Genomic DNA, 22,508 nt, shown 5'->3' with positions numbered 1-22,508 from the left:
TTCTCTCTTGGCATTTTTTATTGCGTTTGCATTTTTTCTTTTAAAGGAAATGCATTGGAATGCATCATGTTGAAATAATAAAAATGAGAAGAAAAAAAAAACGAAATGAAAAAATCCCAGAGACATTTTTTGTTGTTGTTGATGTTTTGTTGTAGAATTACAATGTACATATTTAAAAAAATGAAGAAAAATAGTATGTCATGTTTAAGAACGGAAGTAGTACTTTATGAATTATTTGTATTGTTGTAAATTTATTAGTTATGAAAGTTGTTGTTAATATGTATAGGCTTTTTTGCGGCTGCTGTTAGACTCTCAGACAAATAAAAAAGTTAATTTATTGTTCTGGAGAAAATCGGATGATGATCTAGTTATTTAACTATGTACCTAATTAACTATCGTATCAATCGTATCAATCTCATCTGTCGTATATATCGTCTAGTATATCGCATCTATCTATTGTAGTACAGTTGCTCTTCAGTTCTAGTAAAGGTCTAGTTCGGTTCTAATTCACTTCATATTCTAGTTTAGTGCAGGTTCTAGTTCCGTTTAGGTTATAGTTCCGTTCTAGCTAAGTTGTAGTTCAGTTATAATTCAGTTCTAGTTTAGTTCAGTTTATATTTCAGTTCTAGTTAAACTCTAGTTCAGTTCAGGTTATAGTACAGTTCTAGTTCAATTCTAGTTCAGTTCTAATTCAATTCTATTTTAGTTCTAGTTCAGTTCAGGGTCCAAATTATGGTATACGATATCGATCGAAATCTTAATAGAATCTAAATGGAGATTTCGATCGATATCGTATGCCGTAATTTGCGCCCAGGTTTCTAGTTCAGTTCTAATTCAGTTCAGGTTCTAGTTCAGTGCTACTTCAGTTCTAGTTCAGTTCTATTTTAGTTCTAATTCATTTAATTCAGGTTCTAGTTCAGTTCTAAGTCAGTTCTAGCTGTCATTTGCTTTGATATACATACATATCGCATTTTTATAATAATTTCATATTCGAATTATCTAAATTTAGCTTTTACTTAATAAATGTTAGAATCTATATTCTATATCTATGTATATAACAAAATCAATGACCCTAAACACTTACCTTTTTATATTTTGATTCAAAACGATTTTCCTTAATTCTATAAAGATAAAATAGATGTTAAATATTGCTCCAGCACGGCCTGTGCCAAAGTGGCACCATTCTCGATAGACAACGAATAAGCCGTATCACCATTTTCATTGGCTGTCGACAAAATTTCTGGATCTTTGCCTAAGAGTTCATTACAAGTATGAGGATGATTGCCAGCAGCGGCATACATTAATGCGGTATTACCCACAATATCCATATGTCTATAATCGGCACCTTTTTCCAACAACAAACGTACCACCTCATGATGTCCTCCCGAAGCGGCCAACAGTAGAGGAGTAACCATTTCCGGTGCTTCTTCGTTAACATTTGCACCCGCCTCGATTAATGGCTGTACAGTGGCCAATTGACCATAATAGCTAGCCCAGTGTAAGGGTGTAAAACCAAAAGAATCTTTAGCATCTATATCGGAGGCCTTTTGTTGGTAAATTTGTTCTTCTGTAACTTCTCCTTGACCAGCTCTTTCATGGAAGGATAGCTTAACCTCGACGGGACAGAAAGTAGCCTCGGTATTGCCTCTTTGTAGATTAGTTAAGACCGTGGCTTGCGGTCTATAGGGTAGAAAGGCAGATTTATGTTTACCCGGTGCTGAACCGGAGGTGGGATCATGTAAAAAACTAGAAGAATGTAAAGAATTAGGAGTTGATAAGGGGGTCGAGGTTGTGGTGTTGGTAGGTGAAGGTGTTTCAGTTTGTCTTTGGAATTCTTGACTGGTTGGCGGTGTGTGGGGTAGCATTTTAAGGCTGTGAAAAGAAAATAGAAATATAAATTGAAATTTTGCTAGTATATATTTAATAGTTTAAGAGATAGCGAAATATTTTATCAAACATTTATGCAGAAGATTTTCATAAGAGTTCAAGAATATTTGCCCTTTCAAATCATTGGATTCTATTATTATTTTAATTTTGCCTTAACATTTCCAACTGGCAATACTGTTTTTAATTTTTTTGTCATTCTCTTATCTTTTACTTAAAAATCTATTTCCACCAAAGACCACACAATAATTTCTAATCATTTTCTTTTTTGTACAACAAAAACTTACCGGCTACAATCATCGTGGATTGCTGGTGAGTTTGCCGGCGAGGAAGACATGATAGTAGTAGTAGTAGTTTTTGTTGTTTTTCTTTTTGCAAATACGTTTTGCCTTGACGCACTATAAATTGTTGTTGTTTTTCTGCTAGCGAAATGTTTTGTCTCCTTCTCTCTTACTTTTATTTTGTTTTTTTTTTTTTTAACTTTATGTTAATAACAGTTTATCTCACTTTCTCCAACAACAAACTTGAAGGGGAGACTTTTGATGTTGACGCCGTCGTCGTCTGCTACAACTTCACCTGCAACATACACACACGACACAAAAACAAAACAACAACGATATAAAAAAAAGACCAGAGAAAAAACACAAGCAAAGAATTTAAGCAAAATGTGAATGAACTGCTAACGAAAGACGTCTAAAGGCAAAACCGAAAAAAAGACATTAAAAAATCGCGCACAAACAAAAGCAAAGAGAGTACATCATGAAAGAAAAAACCTACAGACAAAAAGAAATATAGAAAAAAAAACAACAAAAAAACTATGGTACGCAAAAATAACAGGAGTGGCATTTTAGCATTATACAGACAAGAGTTTTTTTTAGCAAAAATAAAGCAAACAAAAAAACGGAACAAAGAAATGCTATTTTTTTTTGCTTTTCTACATATTTTTGTTGTATTTTATATTAACTTGTCGCTGTTTTTTTACTACGCCTTTTTGGAGCAATATACGGTTTTCGTTGTGTAAACAAGTATTTAGAAAAAATAAGAAAAAAAAAATGGCCGCCTTTTAACAAAAAAAAAAAAAAAACTAAACGAAAAAATGTGTTTGCCAAAAGGGCGGTGAAATTTTTCTCTTGTACACTTTTCACAAATTTCTTAAATTTTTTTGTACAATTTAATACTTCACTTACCCGCTGTTTAGCTATTTCTTAGGCAAATTATTTATTTAATTGAGGTGTATTTAATTATAAAAAATCTTTTCTTTTTTTCATGATTTGCGCAGCTTAAAATCCAAAATTTATTTTTGCGCGTATATACAACACACGAGAAGAGGAGAATAATTGGAATTTTTCTGCACACACAAAATAAGAATTTCTTTTAAATCCACCACCTCTTCCTCGTTTTTTTTTTCTACTTCTTTTTTTCTCTTTTACCATACAACACAGCTATTTACCACGGTACTGTATAAACATAATTATTTATACACCATATCATGGTGTATATGAAGCTAAACATGTTGCCGTCAACACAGTGTTGCTTTTTTTGAAACCATCATGTTGCTTTGCTATCGTGGTGTGTAGCGTTTTATTTAAGTAATTGGGGAAATTGTTTGATTTTACTCTTGGAAATATATATTTCCTGGGAATTTAATACTCTTTTTTGGACAAAATTAAAAGTTTGTTAAATGTTGCAGAACCAAATTAAATTTGTGTACAGGTTCCCCTATCTTAATGTTATGAGACGACCAAATGGTAGACTTGCAAAACTAACTAACTAACTAACTAACTAACTAACTAACTAACTAACTAACTAACTAACTAACTAACTAACTAACTAACTAACTAACTAACTAACTAACTAACTAACTAACTAACTAACTAACTAACTAACTAACTAACTAACTAACTAACTAACTAACTAACTAACTAACTAACTAACTAACTAACTAACTAACTAACTAACTAACTAACTAACTAACTAACTAACTAACTAACTAACTAACTAACTAACTAACTAACTAACTAACTAACTAACTAACTAACTAACTAACTAACTAACTAACTAACTAACTACTAACTAACTAACTAACTAACTAACTAACTAACTAACTAACTAACTAACTAACTAACTAACTAACTAACTACTAACTAACTAACTAACTAACTAACTAACTAACTAACTAACCAACTAACTAACTAACTGACTAACTAATTAACTTACTAACTAACTAATTAACTATTGCTGAAGTCAAGAAAAATCTGAATTTAAAAAATCTTCAACTTTTTTAACGCTTTTCTGATAAAAACTTAACACAAGTCGTGTTAATATATAATTTGGATTGACATAAATACAAAATTCTATTCTGTTTTTAATTTTTTAAAATAAATCTTCTTTTTCCCCAAATTATTGAAAATATTACTCAAAAGTTTAAAATTAAAGTTAACCGTTCTAACAGGTACTGTATAAATAGATTTTATGTATTAAACATTTCTGTTTTTATAAACATTAAAATTCAACACCAGCAGTGTTGGGTTATTTTTACAAATTTACTACACTTTTTTACAACCCACTGAGGTAAGTTTGTCAGCTGTTTGTCTCAATGATAACAACTCTTTTTTAAAAACCGCTGAATTTTTTGGATATTTTTGCTAAAAATAAAACAATATAAGACTCATTCTAAGCAATTATTTCTGTTAATATTTAATAAATTAAGAGAAAAAACAAATTAATTCACTTTTTAATCATTTACTAAAAAAAAAACGAACAACTGTGAGCATTTTAGCGTTTTTGTGTCATTTAATAATTTGCCACACTGTTTATTTTTTTTGGTGAATGTTAACTTGAAAGAAGAAGCAGCTGGGAATAAATGTCAAAATTTTGCTGTCTGATTTAGAGCAAAAGAAAAACATTTCGATTTTTGGCAAAATTTTACACAATAATTTAACAAAATATTTAATATGAATATACCTACTGGCATTGTTTCACACACCAGACAGGTGCAAAGCTTATACAAGAGAGCTTTGCGTAATTTGGAAGCCTGGTATGATCGCAGGTATGTGGAAAAATGAAAAGGATTTTGGTCTATTAGGTTATGTAATTTTGGAAAATTATTATTAATTTTTTTATATTTGTAGAGAAATTTACCGCTATAGAGCTTGTCAGCTGCGTCAGCGTTTCGAGGAGAATCGCAAGGTGACCGATATGGCCAAGGCTGCCCAATTGTTGGCAGTGGGTGAGCAAGAATTGTTCAATACCCAACATTATCAGCCCATTAAACGTAAGTTGTTGGTGGAATTTGTTTAAAGAAATTAAATTTGAAGTTTTTTTTAACTACAGAGGCTAACAGTCCTGGCGGCTGTGCTTTTGAACGTGAGGTCGAAGTACCCGACTGGATGTTGGACTATTGGCATCCTTTGGAAAAGGCCCAATACCCCGAGTTCTTTGCTAAACGTGAACAACGTAAGAAGGAATTTGCTGCCTGGTGGGAGAAGCAGTATGGTAAACCAGATCCCAAGGATTTGCACCACTGAAGTGATATAAGGATAAAACAAACCAAACGATTTTTAGTTAAAATTGAAAAATAAAGTTATAATTAAAAAAAGGTTTACTGCCAAAAAATTAAAAACACATTTTTTTATTTTTTTAAATTTATTAAAAAAATTATAAATATTAAAGTAATTCGAAAACTTATTTAAATCCTGTTGTACGTTGTAAATTAATAATAATTCAGTTTTATGTTCAAAAAGAAAAACACATAGAAAAATTCAACACAACATGGTAGATGTAGGCTACAAAATTGAGTTGAGTCGTTTATTAGTTAGAGGGAAGTGGTCGGAGGAGGAACCGGAGCTATTGACATAGAGGTTAGACTTTAAGCTCTTTGAAAAGAAAAATAATAATAAGAAAAAAACACTAATAATTTGTTAACTGCACCACCTATTCGGCCTCCAAACGTGGACGCTTTTTACAGCTGTTGCCCGCACCATTGGCCGCACTATTACCCTCATTTCCGTGATCACGTTTTTTGGGCAGAATCTTTTTATCCCATTGTTGTGTCAAATAGCGCAGCAGCACCGAACGTTTATCCAATACTATATGCTGTTCCGAGGGATAGTCTTCAGTGGGTAGATAGACGGAGGGTCGTTTTTGTGATGTCCTCATGGCTTGTTCCGTATTGAATTGTGAGAAGTTGTCAGCATTGTGACAGGGTAAACCCTTAATGAAATCAGTCACCGACATTTTTCTAGTTCTAGTTTTTTTTGGAATTTTTATTTACAAAAGTCAGCAAGCTGCTTCTTGTTTGCTTTTTCGTTTATTTTTCTTTTGTTAAAATTTTGCGTTTATTTTCTAATGATCTTTTTTAATTTATTAGTTAATTGTTTAATAAGTTTTTCGTGGATTTTTGTCTAAATTTCGGAATTTATTATGGTTTTCTATAAATTTTAATGGAAATTTGTGTGTTTTATATGTTCTTTGCAATTTTTTTTTGACGTATTGTCAATTTAGTAATTGCTTTTATTGTTGTTGTAATTTATTTACAAAACTTGGCAGCATTGTTGAGTCATTGGCTCAGTGTGGCCAATTGTTTAGGAAAAGAAGGTATAAAATAAAACTATCGGTTTAATCAAAATTAATTTTTACAATACAAGTAAAAAATTATTAAAAAATAAAAATTAACAATAAATTACACAAATGCAAATACTTTTCATATAAAATTCGACTTTTGTTGCAAAAGTTATTTTATAAATAATATTTACTTCTAATATTTTCCATTGTACGCTTATTTAAGAAGTTATATCCGAATTAAATATATTCACATTGAAATCAATTTGAATGGAATTTGTATATCCCATATTTCTTTGCGTAGTTAAATCTAAAGGCATGATAAATTTCATGTAAATCGGTGCAGTAGTTTTGACATAAAAGAATAAAACTAGTATTATTTCTATAATAATAGAACTTTTTGTTAAAATACATTAAACTTTTATATTTCCTTTAATATATGAAAACAAAATTTCTTTTTTTATAAACAGAAACCAAAACGTTTTGCTTTTACTATAGAAACGGTTTGAAATAACGTTTTTCACAAGCAAATAACTTAGTTGCCGACTTTAACTAGCATTACTGTAAGAGAAAACTGTATTATCGAGAAAACTGTATTAGCAGTTACAAGTTATCGACAATAAACTTGGCATTACTGCAAGGGACTGTATTATCAGTAGCAGCAGTATTTATGTTGTCAATTTAGTTAAATGAAAAGCGCGGTAATAAATACATAAAGCTTTTTCGTTGTCTTTCTTAATATTTCAATTTTTTAATAAATCTAGTGATATTTCGTGATATAAATGTTAAAAAGTGAAAAATAAATAAATTTTAAAACAAAATTTAATTGATAACACAAAACTACAATAAAGTAATACGGTTAAAAAGGCGGCTATAAAAACAAGTAAACTTTTATCGTTTTTTCTTAATATTTTAGTTTATGTTTAATAATTATAGTGGAATTTCATAAACAAAAAGTTAAAAAATATAAAATAATAAAATATTTACAAATTAAGTGGTAGCAAATAAATATAATAAATTTTTGGCAAATTGCACAATTTCCGTACCGCCCAGCTTGGAAGTGCCGTAAACACGATCCACAAAGGTAATGGGTACCTCACACACCGAAAAACCGTGTTGACGAGCGCGCACTAACATTTCCATTTGGAAAACATAACCCTTAGAGACACAGCTGGAAATGCACTTTTCCAATACAGGTTTCTTGTACAGCCTAAAAGAGCCGGTTAGATCAGAGGCTCGGGGACGCAAGAGAAGTTGTGACAAAAAGTTAGCGCCACGGGAAATTAGCTTGCGCTTAAAATCCCAACCAAAAACACCACCGGAACCCTGATAGCGAGTGCCGGAGACAATGTCATAATCGTGTTTCTTTTGCAGTTCAATGAATTCTGGAATAAATTTGGGCTAGAAAAGAAAAATTGTTATAACAATGTTTATAATTTTCAAGAAAAATCTTGTTATAATTTTAACTTTGCCTTTAAGAAAAGCATTCCTTACGTGATGACTCAAATCGGCATCCATTATAATGATAAAATCTCCCGTGGCATGTTGTATGCCATGTATGTATGCAGTACCCAAACCCAATTTAGCTTTACGTGGCCTCAACAGTATCTTATCTTCACCATAGATTTTTTGTAAATCTTGAGCCACTTCTAAAGTACCATCTGGACTGCCATCATCTATGATAATAACTTCAAACTTATAGCCACTTTTGTGACACAAAACAAAAATAACACACAATTAGTTTACTTCTCCAAAGAGAAATAGTTTTTCTACTTCCTCACCTTTCATTTAGATATTTCATTATTAACCATATAATAATGGGTAAATTTTCCTTTTCATTGTAAGTGGGTAATAATATACTATATTTGTGATCCATTTTTTGTAAAAATTTTACTTAGACTTTTCTAATAATTTAGAAAAAATACAAAATTTTTTTAGATATGCAAGAAAAAACAACAAAAATTGATAAAGAAAGTGACGTGCCGTAAAACTGTTTTACCTTAAACAGCTGTTTAACAGCATTACCCTTTAATGGCAATATGTTAAGGAGTTGCCAGTTTTAAATGTTTAGCAATAACAGGGTTGTTTTAATAAAGTTACCAGATGTTATTTTAGGCAATATAACGGCTTACTTTATTTAAATTTGCTAAAAGCAAGAAATTTAGGTTTTTTCTTATATAATTTCATTAAAATATAATTAAAAAAGAAAAATTTTATAGTTTTGTTAAGAATTCAACAATTTTGTTAATTATTTTAACTGTTTTTATATAAATTTAAAATTTTAACTACTGCGCATGTTTTAGTTTCATATGTCAAACTTAGATTTGTCATTTTTTCTACAAAACTGTCATTTTCGTAAATCTATAGCAAATTGGGGTTGTCTTTAGTAGTTATTATCCTGGTCAGGCGAGAAGAAATTGTACTTAAAAAAGAAAAAATTTTAAAAAATTATACAAAAAATATAAAAAAAATATGAAATATGATAAAAAAAGTGAAAAATCATTTTTAAATAAAATATAAAATATAGTTTGTAAAAAATAAATATAAAAAGAAAAATATAAAAATCAAAATTATATATTCAAGCTAAAAAAGTGTTGCCCTTAAAAAAAGTGTTAAAATAAAAGCAAGAAAAAAATCAAATTCCTTTACTTTCCTCAGCACAGCAGTCAGCACTTGGCATTCTATGCTTCATTATGGCTAAAAAGATTCCCTTTAATGTTGTCTTTGCTTCAGGTAAGTCCAAGTTTTTAATTATAATATATTTTATTCATTTTTTTTTTCACTTAATTGCTAATAAATAATAAATTAACTCCCTTTTCTTTGCTATATATTTAGTATATATATATAGCTTTAAGGTCATTTAAAATCTTGTGCCCTACCTTTGTTAGTTGTAATCATTACAAATATGTTTATGTTGTTTTTGTGTACTTGAGAAATCGATAAATCTCTGTCGCTCTCTGCTCTTTTCTTTAGCTAATAAATACCATCAAAGTTTATAGACATTTAATTTTGTGTGATTTGAGACAATTTTTGTGCATCTTTTAGAGCAAAATGTCATTAAACATCATATGTTAGCAAATTAACACCTTTTTTACGGGTAAGCTGGGTTATGTGAGGCACGTGCGTTATTTATTGCTGTGTCGTTTTAGTTTTGTTGCAGTGCTAGGTAAGGTTTTGGATTTGGGAGAGGGAAATGTGTAAAGTTCATTACGTTTTTGTTATCAACAAATTTTTGCTTTAAAGCTAAAATTCCAAATTGAATCCAAGTATTTTTTCTCAGAAAACTCCAGATCCAACACTAAGCAGTTAATTTTGGAACCGCCCTTATACATAATGGTGTTAAATTCGTTCGATGTGTTAACCCTATACCACCAATCTTTGACCCGTAATGTCCAGGGTGACGAATTAACCTCTCTTTTCCCTGTTCTCCATTTGAACAACTTTTAGAACCCATATTCTGACTTCCATAGTCCACAGTTCCAATTTAAAACATTCAGTCTGATGAGAAAACTTACTTTGAACTTTGACCTGAACCTATAACAGATTTCTCTCCTGCTCCCTTCCTACTCAATTTGTTAACATCTACAATCGATAGTCCTTGTAAAATTCTATAGTTACACGAACGACGTCTATGATAGATGTCAATTTGTTCTTGCAAGGCAGAGGATCTGAATTTCCGTTTCTTCCATTCTTCCTCATTTTGACAATTATTCTATTCTATCTCATTTGTTAACATCTATAAATGATATTCTGACATCCAACGCCCAGATGCTAGTCAAACTATTCAGTCAATTTACGATCTGTCTGATCGTGCTCATTGATCAATTTCTACAGATCATCAGATCGTACTATAAACGATTTCTGCATCACTTGCTGACAGATCTGTCAGATCGTGTTTGTAGTAGTTATTGAGTGTCACTCTCACTTTGGCAACTTTAACGAAAGACTTCATGTGAAAGCATCAGCTGTCAATGGGTCGTGGAATGTTTACCAAGTAAGTCGATTAGAAATTATCATATTTCGATTGGTGGCCTTGGAATAGTGCTTAATTGTGGAGGCTCCTGCCGAATCCGTGTGCGTAGTTGTAAACGAATGTGAAGTTTCTGCAATAGCTCGAAAGTTATGTAATCGCTTAGGTTCTGAACCTGAGCTCGTTCCGTAGATTTGAGTATTTCGGTAGGTGAGGTACAACCATAAACAACATCATTCACTATCCAACGATATAGCTTTTTACTTTTTTTTTTGATTTTTGATCTGATTGCCAAATGAGAACCTTCGCAAGATCCTTGTTACTTTTAGTCGGTTAAAGTTCTGAAGCATGTCTTGCAAGTCCGAATTAGTTTCTCATTTTTATTAGTTTCTCATATTTCCTTTCATAGTTAAATCAAGATTATATTTTCATGTGGAACTCTAGGGTCCAATGTCATTAAAGTTTCGGGACTTTTCTTTCATAGTTTAAGATCAAGATTATATTTTCTTGCGTTTTATGGTCCAATGACATTAAAGTTTTGGGAGCTTTAGGTATCGAAGAGTATTGAAAATTTAGTAACCAGTTAAGTAAAATCAAGACCCGTAATTGTTGTAATGTCCTGGTACTAAACACTTTCTATTTGTATAGAATGCCAACAACATCCAAAAAGTTCTTTAAATGTCTTCTTTTAGAGGTCCTTAAGACAACATGCTGGAGCGTACAGTGCCAACAACTGCACGGAACAGTATCTTGATATCTCTATCCAAAGATTTGGCTGCTGAAACAATAGGACCCTTAATATTCTCCATTAATATTGGACATGAGTTCGTCAACTCTTTACTACATTTAGCAGTTTTCGTTTAGGAGTTAGTATTCATAGATTGTTCTCTTTACCACTTCTAGGACTTTTCGATTAGTTCGAAATTGTTCTCTTATCGAGAACCTTCTCAGAATAATTGTATTCTCTCTTAATGTCGTTTACGACAGTCTGATTCTCTCTATATTATTCAGTTTGGGCAGGGACAGCTTCAATTGGTGACGCCCATTTATAGAACTGAGTAAACGATGTCAATAAAGTTTAGTGGACAGACTTCTGTTGAGTTTCTTAAGAACTCCAGAAATCCAATTTACATCCATAATCTGTTAGTAACTGTAAAATGCAGGCTGTCGGATTCTTTCGCTCCATATTATTCAGATTGGACAGGAGCAGCTTCACTTGGTGATGCCCATTTATAGAACTGAGTAAACGATGTCAATAAAGTTTAGTGGTCAGACATCTATTGAGTTTCTTAAGAACTCCAGAAATCCAATTTACATACGTAATCAGTTACTAACTGTAACGCTTAGTCCGATTTGAATGAAATTTGACAAACGGCAAGAGCAAGTGTTGTCTAGTTGAAGTTTTGAATTTGAGCCCCAGGGGAAATCCAGGTACATGACCCGCTTACCCAAATTAAGATACCTTTGTACTAGCATTTGAAAATTTACTTAACCTACTACAGTTTTTTGATACCAGAGGGTCTAAATATTTACCGATTGCCTCCATTTTCTCCACTACTCGACTAACAACAAATGTATATATCAAACAGATGAATAATTGTTTAAAAATCATTACCGACTCCAAAGTTATAACAATTTTTGCCACTTATCTTGAAAAAAAAAAACTAAAACCCGCCATTTTTTTAAGTTTTCAAAACTTAATAGGGAACTGATTGATTTCGATTTCCTCTATTCCTTTCCGTTGATATATAAAACAAGGAATATTTAAAAACTTATCATTGGCATTCTTTCAAAACTCTGTGAGCTTCTATACACATTCTGCTAACAACAAACGGACCACATTTTAGTCATCATCATAAATAAACTATAAAATAATTATACAATTATATTTATAAAACAATTTCTCAACCATACACTCAATATTTTTGCCTATAAAAGCAACTAGCAAAGTGTTTTCTCCAAAACAGTCTACTTATACACCAAACACTACAGGATAACAAATACTAGAAACTAATAAAACACTTTTGAAAATAATTAAAATGAAATTTTCTATTATTTTCCTTTTAATGACCATATTTATGGTTTCAAACTTACAACTAAACCAAGCAGAAACCTTAGATCCAAAAAATGTAAGTTGCAAATGAAAAATTGTTATCTTAAATAAATAACAAAAAATATATATTTTGACCTAAAGGACTATACATTTAAGCATGATAAACAGGGTCAAGAAGTGTTGGTGGTGCCACGAGATCAAAAACATAATGATAAGGGGGTGAGTTGTTTTTGTTTGGGTGTTTTTAAAAAGTATAATAAATTTGAATTTGTTTTTTTTTGTTTGTTTGTTTTGTTCATTAAGGATAAAACTGTTTTAGAAAAAGGTACTCATATAAATGATAATAAATCTGTAACAACTAAGAATGCTGACAATGAAAAAATTGGCAATAATTTGGAAAATACTACAACACAATTGAAGGATGCTAAGCTGGTAAATACTACAAACGGTAATGTTGAGGTTGAGATGTCGGGTAAAGAGTATAGTTTGTGGGAGAAATTTAAGAAACTATTTGGTTAAAATATATAATTGAACTATTGTAATTAAAATCAATGTTAATTTTGTAATAAAACTACAGCTCTGCAGTTGAAAAGTGTTCCGCTACTTTTAGTTGATCACATTCGAGACATTAATGATCCTTTAATATGATTAAAATAGTCATATATGCGCTCTTATTGGAATTATACACAATACTTTTGTGAAGGGAAGAGTATCCTATCCGCTACTCATCTAATAGGCTCTATTATGATCATTTCTTTTGGTCTAAATTTGAAAAGAATTTAGTAAAATTTCAATTAGAATTTCTCTCCTTTTAGTGGCATACTTTGCTCATGGATGCTTTGTGATCCATCCCAGTCAACATCTATTTAAATTTTTGATCACATTCCAGACTTTTATTTGAATCATAAACAATACTTTTGTGAAGAGAAGAGTGCCATATCAGCGGCTCTTCCAATAGGGTCTATTGTGATCAAATCTTCTGATCTTAATTTGAAAAGAATTTAGTCTAATTTCTTTAGAATTCCTCTTCTTTTAGTGACGTCGGTAGACCTTTTTCAGTCCATTCCAGAATCATATTAATCCTTGGGTAGAGAGAAAATGTTACCCTACCAGCCACTCTTCTAAAATAGTCAATTATGATCACCTCTTTTGATCTTAATTTGATGCACTAGCATAGATGCTTTGTAATAGAGACCAGTCAGTATTTTTATTTTAAAATTTTTGATTCATCATCCTTCAGTCATCTATTTCTTCATATTTGAGTCATAAACGATACTTTTGTGGTTAAAATACAACACCCTACCCGCGACTCTTCTAAACGAGTCTATTATGAGCAGCTCTTCTGATCAGTTTTGATACGTGTTAGCGTCGTATTTCCAAAAAAAAAATGTGATTGTTATTAAAAGAAATAATTTCTTAAACATCAGTGCGCATCATTTTCGAATCTTTTTTAAGCGCCCAACAGATTAATCAGTTTTTGGTCAAAAAAACTTATTGTAAAAGATCCTATTGTAATAACGACAAATTGTTACGTTAGGGCCTTAAGAGAACTAGCTGAACTACTGTCCTCTTAACCACAATGATTATTGCTCTCCAAAGATCATTCCAATGACTTGAGCGCTTTGGAAATCGTATTCTTTTCTATGCCACTTGACGTTCGATTAATAGAGTTCCCAAACATTTTATAAATCACGTTGCAATAAAGACAAATTGTAGATTTAGGGCCTTAGGATAACAATCTGGATATTCGATTATTCCCTTTACCATAGAGATTATTGGTCTTCACAGATCGTTCCGCTGACTTGAGTGCTTTGGAAGGCGCATTCTTTTCTATCCAAACCTATCATATATCATGTTGCAATAACGACAAATTGTTGCGTTAGGGCCTTAAGAGAACTAGCTAAAGATTCCATTGTCATCTTTAACATAATGATTATTGCCCTTCAGAGATCATTCCGATGACTTGGACGCTTTGGAAGTAGTATCCTTTTCTATGCCACTCGACGATCGATTAATAGAGTCTCCAAATATTTTGTAGACTACGTTGCAATAAAGACAAATTGTAGGTTTAGGGTCATAAAAGAACATGCTAAAGATTCTATAGCCCTCTTTACCATGATGATTATTAGCCTTTAAAAGATATTTTCGATGATCATATTGCAATAAATACAAATTATTGTGTAAGGACCTTAAGAGAACTAACTGTAGATTGTACCGTACTCTTCGCCACATTGATTTTTGGCCTTCACAGTCCTTTCCGATGACTTGAAACGGATCCTTATATATATTCGAAGTTCGATCGGTAGAGTGTCTTAATCTTTTGTAGATCACGTTTCAGTAAATTGTATGTTTAGAGAACAAGCTGACGATTATACTTTCCTATTACTTGAGCGCTTTGGAAGACGTATCGTTTTCTATTAAACGAATTCTGTTCGAAGATCGATTAGTAGAGTCTTCAAACCTTTCACCCTGTAAGTTTGCGGCTTTAAGAGAACTAGCTGGAGATTATATTATACCCTTTAACATGATGAATATTAGACTTTACAGAAAGTGAACGCTTTGGAATGTGCATCCTTTTCTATTGAACGAATTCTATTCGACAATCGATTAGCAGAGTTTCTAAACCTTTGACTTTTTTACTGAGGCCTTCAGAGATCGTTTCGAAGAGTTGAGCAGGAGGAACATCACATTCAGTATTCTTCTCTATAGAATGGCTTTTGAATGCGCTCTTTAACCCCGAGTAGTTTTCGTTTAGCATTAGCAGTATTCGCCAGCTGCTTCCCTCAAGAGGACTTTTCAAGAATAAAAGTTTCTCTATCATGCAATGAACGACGTTGACTCTCTACGCTCCATTGAGAGCCAGTTTCTTAAGTGTTGAGTAGTACTTTAGGGTCTTGGGTAGTCTCGTACCGAAGTATTTTCCTTTATCACGCATTCTTTTCTATCGAATGTCTTATAAATGAAGTCTTTAAGAATCTCCAAACCTTTCGTAGATCTTCTTTAAGGCCTTAGGATTACTAGCGGGAGATTATATTGCTCTCTTTACTGTTATGTCCCTAGGTTTTCACAGATCGTTTCGAATATCTGAGCGTTCCGGCAAGGTAAACATCAAGGTCCGCATTCTTTTATATAATTGGGTAGTTATCGTTTGGATGGCAACATTCTGAAGTCTTATTCTTTATCAGGAATTATTTCCTATCGAGTGTCTCATAAATTAAGTCGTCAACTTTTCGATTTGACGATCGTTTAGTAGAGTCTCCAAATGTTTCGTAGATCATCTTACAATAATGGCAAATTGATCTCTTTACTATAATTTTACTAGACCTTCACAGATCGTGTCGAATATCTGATCGTTTCAGCAAGAATAACACCACGACCTGCATTCTTTTCTATGAATGGGTAGTTTTCGTTTGGATGGTCGCATTTAAAAGTCTCTCCCTAGAGAGAATCTTCCAAAAATAAAGGCAATGCACGATATTGGCTTCTTTATATAAAATTTCTTTCCGCATTATCTGTCTATCGAATGGTTTATGAATTAGGTCGTTAAATTTTTGATTAAGATCTTATGGTTTCTTGCCGTTTTATCACTAGTTAGAAATACCACATCTATTGTGCCTCTCACTATAATGAATAGACTTCGATTCGAGTGCGGCATTCTAGGACCCTCCCAGAACACCCTTAACTCTCGTTATAATTCAGATAGAAGACATTCTCAACCCATCTAACATAAATATTTTTAGAGAATCGTTGAATTTTATTTGTGAAATTAAGAACAGATGTGTATAATTCTAAATCCTGATTCCTTATAGTAAATTGCTCTAGGGTTTCTAAATCATTTGGGAAATTAAGCTTTAATTTATATGAAATAACTTTTTAAAAATATGCTTTATTTTTATTGAATTTTTTTTATCAATAAGGTTAATCTTCAATATTGTGTTATAGACCCCGATGTATTGAAGTTTAACCAAACCAATTTTTAGTTTTTTGCCACAAACTCGGCTCTTCAGTGGTCGTAACAATGGTTTCTTTTGGTTGTTTACTAGACTGCTTATCGCCAATTGTACCCTCCTCAATAGTTTTGCTGTGCTGAAATTATTGTCAAGAGAAAAGTGGTTAAAATTTTTTAGAATATAACTTTATAATGATCATAGCCTACATCATTATGACTATTTACACGATCTCGGTTTCCTTTTTCCTTAACACGGTGATCATGATTCATATTGTGCTAATAATCAAAAATTTAAAAATTAAGTCCAAAAAAAAACCTCTTAGAAATAACTTACATTATTAAGCTTCGCTACATCATCGCCAATTTGACCCTCCTCAATAGTTTCGCCATTAATCTGCACACGATTTCTGATATTATTACCCGAAATAATGTTATTCTGAGAATGATCGTTAAGTTTTAAAGAACATTTTTTTAAAATTATCTCTTAAAAGAAATCAAACTTACTTGTCCAAAGGTTTTTCCATTTCCTTCACCTTTATTATTCTGTAAAAGATTAAATTTGTTTAAATCCATTTTTACTATAATTTAAGAAACAAAACTAACTTTATAAAAATAATCAACTTGAGCCTGCGTTTTTTAAACTGAACAGACATTATTAATAAAATTGCTATAAAACCAATTGACAATTTCATTATAACTTTATCTACAACTTTTTTTATACAAATTTGACTTCTTATCCCAAAGGAAATTGGAATTGTACTGTAATAGTTAATCGTTTTAAAAAGCTTTTTATTGCTTGATCACTCGATCAAGCAAAAATAATGAAATGCGGTATTTCCTAAGAACATTTTATATCATTTATAGAATAAAAAGTCATTTTAGTTAAAGACCTGAAAGTAAGAAAGTAAATGGGTAAAAACCCATATCCGGGCCATGTATTTCACCACAAGATTTACAAGACAGACGGGCATGAGTCATTTGTAGGAGGTTTGCTAAAAGAAAAGCTAAGTTTGGATAATAGTTCCTTAAAAAAATCTCTAATCACTCATACTAACACTAAATTTGGCACTAGATCCTTAAATATCCATTACCAGGTCCATATAAAGGAACCAATTACCAAATCTTTTACGAGTGCTCGTTTTCTACAAGGATTCATTATAACGCCATTGATCTTTAATCTTAATTGTGGGAAATCAAGGTATTATATGGTTAATCCAATAATAATTAGAATATCTTGAGTTTGCGCACGATATACTATGACATATCCGATAATATGAAAATTGAAAATCAATATTGGTCAGATGAAAACGTGTAGCATAAAATGTATCAGACACCAATATCTGAGAAAATACGAAAATACTTACGAACTTAACGTAAGTTTAAATCAAACATTAAAAAACAGTAAATGCTACTTAATAAAACCCCGAAGAAAAACCGATAACCAGATCCACCAGTAAATATCGATATTTAAGTTGGATTCGTTCGATCGATAGAAATTTAATGTCAAGACAAAATTTTCTATGGAAATTTAATTTGAAAACAAACTTTTCTATAGAATTTTAATGTAAAGACAAAATTTTCTATAATTTTTTATGGAAATTTTTGTCAGGACAAAATTTTCTATAGAAATTTATGTCAAGACAAAATTGTCTATAGAAATTTAACATTTTCTATAGATACTTAAGTCAGAAATTAATGTCAAGACAAAATTTTCTATATAAAAATTTATGAAAATATTTTATGAAAAATTTTACTATGAAAATTCATGTCAAGACAAATTTTTTATATGAAAATGTATGTCAAGACAAATTTTTTATATCAAAATGTATGTCAAGACAAAATTTTCTATAGATATTTATGTCAAGACAACTTTTCTATAAAAATTTATGTCAAGAAAAAATTTTCTATAGAAATTTAATGTCAACACAAAATTTTCTATAGAAAATAATGTCAACACAAAATTTTCGATAGAAATTTAATGTCAAGACAAAATTTTCTATGTTAAGATAAAATTTTCAATAGATATTTACGCCAAGTTAAAATTTTCTATAGAAATTTATGTTAAGACAAATTTTTCTATAGAAATTTATGTTTTCTATAGAAATTTATGTCAAGAGAAAATTTTCTATAGAAATTTATATCAAGACAAAATTTTCTATAAAAATTTATGTCACGACGAAATTTTCCTTAAAGACCTATGTCAAGACAAAGTTTTCTATAGAAAAATATGTCAAGACAAAATTTTCTTTAGTAATTTATGTCAAGATAAATTTTTTTATAGAAATTTATTTCAAGATAAAATTTTCGATAGAAATTTATATCAAGACGAAATTCTCTATAGAAATTTCTGTCAAAACAAAATTTTCTATAGGATTTATGACAAGACAAAATTTTCTATAGAAATGTATGTGAAGCCAAAATTTTCTGTAAAATTTATGCCAAGACAAAATTTTCTATAGAAATTTATTTCAAGACAAAATTTTTGATAGAAATTTAAAGTCAACACAAAATTTTTGATAGCAATTTAATGTCAAGACAAAATTTGTTATAGAAATTTATATCAAGAACAAATTTTCTATAAAAATTTATGTCAAGATAACATTTTCTATAGAAATTTATGTCAAGACAAAATTTTTCTGTAGAAATTTATGTCAAGACAAAATTTTCCTTAAATATTTTGTGTCAAAACAAAATTTTCGAAAGAAATTTATGTCAAGACAAAACTTTCTATAGAAATTTAATGTCAATACCAAAATTTTCTATAGAAATTTATATCAAAACAAAACTTTTAAATTTTCTATAAAAATTTATGTCATGACAAAATTTACCATAAAAACATTTCAAGACAAGGTTTTCTTTAGAAAAATATGTCAAGACAAAATTTTCTTTAGTAATTTATGACAAAAAAATTTTTTTGATAGAAATTTATGTCAAGACAAAATTTTGCATAGCAATTTATGTCAAGACAAATTTATATCCAGACAAAATTATTTTATAAATATTTATGTCAAGACAATTTTTTCATTAGAAATTTATATCAAGACAAACAATTTTATAAATAGAAATTTAATGTCAAGACAAAATATTTTTATACAAATTTATATCAAGACAAAATATTTTTATAGAAACTTTTGGCAAGACAAACATACTTTTGGATTTGTAACCGATTGATCGTTATCATAAACCTAGAAAATATATAAAATTATTAAAAATTAAATTAATATTACTGGATAGTTTTCCTTGACAGCCCAATTTGGTATGTGGTCCATATAATCATTTTGCTTATGATTTATATTATTAACTAGTAATCGTTTTCTATTATTCCCATTAAAACTATGATGCTGAAATAGGGTTGGATAATAAAAAATCAAAAAATCTGTTTTTGAAAAATGTTACCTCATTTTCGTTGTAGGTTTTCATTATTATGCCATTTGGGTACAAAATTACGATTATCATAATGAAGATTGGGGTCTCTATTAAGTTGAACTTGGTTTTCCAGATTATTGCCAAAATTGCTAAAATTGTTTAATAAATTTAAAATGGCCAAAATTTTTACCTTAATCTAATAAAACCTACATTGTCCTTAGGATATCTTATATTGGGTTCTACAAAAACCTAGAAATAATTTAAAAGTTTTAAAAATTAAACCATAAATTTATAAAACCTAATTTAAATTACTGGTCCTTCGCTGGCATGCCAATAGGGTATATGGTACCTACGACCATAAGGAATATCGTTATTACGCCCTTTTGGTAGCCGAGGCTCACTGCCATAATGAATATCTGTGTCTCCATTGATCTGAACAAGTTTTCGATTATTATAGCCATTATCAAAATTGTGCTGAAACCCCCATTAAGACTTTAGTTTAAAATAATACATACATTACTTGATATAACTTACCTCTATCAGGTTTTTTCCTCCAACCGGACCTTCATAACCCTAAATGATAGAAAAATTATAAAAAAATTCTCTTAAAACTCAAACTCCTAACAAAATTACCGGATTTTCATTATTATTCCTATAATATACGTAATCCCTGCCATCGCCATGTATAGCAGATCGGCCATTTTCCTGAATACGATCTCTTATATTATCACCAATAATAAGATTGTCTTGTTAAATAAAGTAGAGAAAAAATTATATAAAATCATATTTATCAAGAAATCTGTTAAAATTATATTGAACTTACATCAGGTCTTGGATTTCTTATACGATGGTTAATAGAATTCTAGAAAGGTTCCAAATATTAGAGAAGTAATAAACAAATTATTTTCAAATAAACTTACATCTAAAACTTGAGCCTTCGAATTCCGAATATTAACAAACATAATGATTAAAATCATTTCAAATATTAGACATGATTTCTTTCTAAATTTAATCATTTTAATTTTATAAAATTTACTATTTACTTAGAAGTAAACAACATACAATGAACTGCAAAATTGAATTAGTTTTAAAAAGTTTTTGTAAAAAATAAATAACCTTTAAAACATCAAGGGTTTTTATAAATAATTTAACTTGAAAACAAAGAATTTTATTAATAAATTAAATGGAAAACTTTGCAATGTGGTTTCTTTTCTAAAATATTTTTAATTTAGTCATTAAATAAATCAACAATAATAAACAAATTAACTAGAAATAAATAAAATCTATAGAAAATTTATGTCAAGACATTATTAAAATAAAAATGTCAAGAATATAAATTTTCTATAGAGGACATAATTTTTAAAGAAATTTCCTAACTTTATAATTTTTTTTTATGTCAAGACAAATTTTTTTTAGTCATGATAAAAATGTTCAATAGGATTTTATGTTAAGACAAAATTTTCTATAGAAATTAATGTTAAGGCAAAATTTTCTATAATAATTTATGTCAAGACAAAATTTTCTGTAAAAATTTATGTCAAAAAATTTTCAAGTAAATATTTTTTGTATAAATTTATGTCAAGATGAAATTTTCTATTGATATTTAACAGTTTAGATAACAATTTTTAGAAAAATTTATGTCAAGTGCAATTTCCTATAAAAATATATGTTAAAACAAAAATTGTTTATCGAATATTAATGTCAAGACAAAATTTTCTATGGAAATTTCTAACCAGACCGAATTTGTTTAAATAAATATATGTACATGTGTCAAGCCAACATTATTTATAGAAATTGAATGTGAGGTAACATTTTTTATAGTAATTTATGTCAAGAAAAATTTATATTTTATATATATTTATTTATATTTTTATTTATTTATAAGACAAATTTTCTATAAAAATTTTAATCTAGACAAAATTTTCTATAGAAATTTTAATCTAGACAAAATTTTCTATAGAAATTTTTAACAACACACAATTTTCTATGGAAATTTATGTCAGGACGAAAATTTTTTACAGAAATTTATATTAAGAATAAAATTTTCCACAAAAATTTACGTCAAGCCGAAAGTTTTCTATAGAAATTTATGTCAAGACAAAATTTTCTATAAAAATTTATGTCAAGGCCAAATTTTCTAGGTCAAGACAAAGTTTTCTGTAGAAATTAATGTCAAGACAAAGTTATTTCAGGACAAAATTTTCTATAGAAATTTATGTCAAGACAAAATGTTCTATAGAAATTTATGTCAACACAAAATTTCTTTTTTAATTTATTTCAAGACAAAATTTTCTATAGAAAATTCTAATAAGACAAAAATGTATGTCCAGACAACCTTTTTTTACAAAAATGTATGTCATGCCAAATTCTCTAAAGAAATTTATGTCAAGAAAAAATTTTGCATAGAAATTTTTCTAAAGACAAAATTGTCTATAGAAATTTATGTCAACACAAAATTGTCTATAGAAATTTATGTTAAGACAAAATTTTTTATAGAAATTTATGTCAAGACAAAATTTTCTGTAGATATTAATGTCGAGACAAAATGTTCTATGGAAATTTATATCAGGATAAAATTTCTTTATAAATTTATGTTAAGAAAAAATTTCTTTTTAAATTTATGTTAAGACAAAATTATCTATAGAAATTTCTAATAAGACAACTTTTTTATAAAAATGTATGTTCAGAAAAAATTCTTTAAAGAAATTTACGGTAAGACAAAATTG

General features: G+C 29.5%; 7 protein-coding genes across 11 annotated transcripts in view; 3 read left to right on the top strand and 4 right to left on the bottom strand.

Moving 5' to 3' along the window:
* The window catches only part of LOC119609349 (DNA-binding protein RFXANK), a 3,312-nt gene extending 28 nt beyond the window's left edge, over nucleotides 1-3,284 (bottom strand). The window contains exons 1-4 of one of the 2 annotated variants that reach the window (XM_037964085.1): nucleotides 3,072-3,284; nucleotides 2,172-2,460; nucleotides 1,085-1,872; nucleotides 1-37 (exon numbers count right to left, since the gene is read on the bottom strand). The exon at nucleotides 1-37 is cut by the window's left edge and continues 27 nt beyond it. In XM_037964085.1, coding sequence (XP_037820013.1) covers nucleotides 1,122-1,872; nucleotides 2,172-2,221 — 801 coding nt within the window. In that variant the 5' untranslated portion in view covers nucleotides 2,222-2,460; nucleotides 3,072-3,284 and the 3' untranslated portion in view covers nucleotides 1-37; nucleotides 1,085-1,121. The remainder of the gene's footprint in view (nucleotides 38-1,084; nucleotides 1,873-2,171; nucleotides 2,461-3,071) is intronic. The other variant, XM_037964086.1, reaches the window with a different exon arrangement.
* Nucleotides 3,285-4,630: 1,346 nt separating this feature from the next.
* LOC119609346 (NADH dehydrogenase [ubiquinone] 1 beta subcomplex subunit 9) lies at nucleotides 4,631-5,506 on the top strand. The gene is made up of 3 exons (XM_037964081.1): nucleotides 4,631-4,933; nucleotides 5,016-5,158; nucleotides 5,218-5,506. The coding sequence occupies exons 1-3, from the start codon at nucleotides 4,839-4,841 to the stop codon at nucleotides 5,409-5,411; spliced, it is 432 nt and encodes a 143-aa protein (XP_037820009.1). The 5' UTR covers nucleotides 4,631-4,838; the 3' UTR covers nucleotides 5,412-5,506.
* Nucleotides 5,507-5,611: 105 nt separating this feature from the next.
* On the bottom strand, nucleotides 5,612-6,379 carry LOC119609347 (DET1- and DDB1-associated protein 1). Its single transcript, XM_037964082.1, has one exon. It carries the CDS (start codon nucleotides 6,118-6,120, stop codon nucleotides 5,818-5,820), a length of 303 nt encoding a protein of 100 aa, XP_037820010.1. The 5' UTR covers nucleotides 6,121-6,379; the 3' UTR covers nucleotides 5,612-5,817.
* Nucleotides 6,380-7,336: 957 nt separating this feature from the next.
* On the bottom strand, nucleotides 7,337-8,478 carry LOC119609350 (dolichol-phosphate mannosyltransferase subunit 1). 2 transcript variants are annotated; one of them, XM_037964088.1, is made up of 4 exons: nucleotides 8,444-8,478; nucleotides 8,226-8,348; nucleotides 7,939-8,149; nucleotides 7,337-7,845 (listed from the first exon to the last, which is right to left on the bottom strand). In XM_037964088.1, exons 2-4 carry the CDS (start codon nucleotides 8,318-8,320, stop codon nucleotides 7,435-7,437), a joined length of 717 nt encoding a protein of 238 aa, XP_037820016.1. In that variant the 5' UTR covers nucleotides 8,321-8,348; nucleotides 8,444-8,478; the 3' UTR covers nucleotides 7,337-7,434. The 2 variants fall into 2 exon arrangements, with proteins under 2 accessions (XP_037820016.1, XP_037820015.1); XM_037964087.1 differs by having other exon boundaries at nucleotides 8,226-8,455.
* A 361-nt stretch (nucleotides 8,479-8,839) lies between these two features.
* LOC119609324 (centrosomal protein of 104 kDa) overlaps nucleotides 8,840-22,508 on the top strand; it is a 79,988-nt gene continuing 66,319 nt past the window's right edge. For both annotated transcript variants that reach the window (XM_037964063.1, XM_037964062.1), the window contains exon 1: nucleotides 8,840-9,177. In XM_037964063.1, coding sequence (XP_037819991.1) covers nucleotides 9,138-9,177 — 40 coding nt within the window. In that variant the 5' untranslated portion in view covers nucleotides 8,840-9,137. The remainder of the gene's footprint in view (nucleotides 9,178-22,508) is intronic.
* LOC119609330 lies at nucleotides 12,359-13,062 on the top strand. Its single transcript, XM_037964070.1, has 3 exons — nucleotides 12,359-12,543; nucleotides 12,609-12,686; nucleotides 12,771-13,062. The coding sequence occupies exons 1-3, from the start codon at nucleotides 12,454-12,456 to the stop codon at nucleotides 12,984-12,986; spliced, it is 384 nt and encodes a 127-aa protein (XP_037819998.1). The 5' UTR covers nucleotides 12,359-12,453; the 3' UTR covers nucleotides 12,987-13,062.
* On the bottom strand, nucleotides 16,338-20,845 carry LOC119609328 (5'-AMP-activated serine/threonine-protein kinase catalytic subunit alpha-like). 2 transcript variants are annotated; one of them, XM_037964066.1, is made up of 12 exons: nucleotides 20,703-20,845; nucleotides 20,606-20,644; nucleotides 20,416-20,528; nucleotides 20,317-20,355; nucleotides 20,095-20,256; nucleotides 19,993-20,031; nucleotides 19,813-19,931; nucleotides 19,644-19,757; nucleotides 16,921-16,959; nucleotides 16,751-16,852; nucleotides 16,624-16,692; nucleotides 16,338-16,553 (listed from the first exon to the last, which is right to left on the bottom strand). In XM_037964066.1, the coding sequence occupies exons 7-12, from the start codon at nucleotides 19,870-19,872 to the stop codon at nucleotides 16,428-16,430; spliced, it is 510 nt and encodes a 169-aa protein (XP_037819994.1). In that variant the 5' UTR covers nucleotides 19,873-19,931; nucleotides 19,993-20,031; nucleotides 20,095-20,256; nucleotides 20,317-20,355; nucleotides 20,416-20,528; nucleotides 20,606-20,644; nucleotides 20,703-20,845; the 3' UTR covers nucleotides 16,338-16,427. The 2 variants fall into 2 exon arrangements, with proteins under 2 accessions (XP_037819994.1, XP_037819995.1); XM_037964067.1 differs by lacking the exon at nucleotides 19,644-19,757.

The sequence above is a fragment of the Lucilia sericata genome, unplaced genomic scaffold, assembly GCF_015586225.1.
Source record: "Lucilia sericata isolate MDLA Ls3-8-SP2 unplaced genomic scaffold, ASM1558622v1 Contig000961F_arrow, whole genome shotgun sequence".
NCBI classification, from domain to species: Eukaryota; Metazoa; Arthropoda; class Insecta; order Diptera; family Calliphoridae; genus Lucilia; species Lucilia sericata.
Note: the sequence above shows the minus strand (reverse complement) of the source record. Positions and strands in the feature narration are given on the sequence as shown.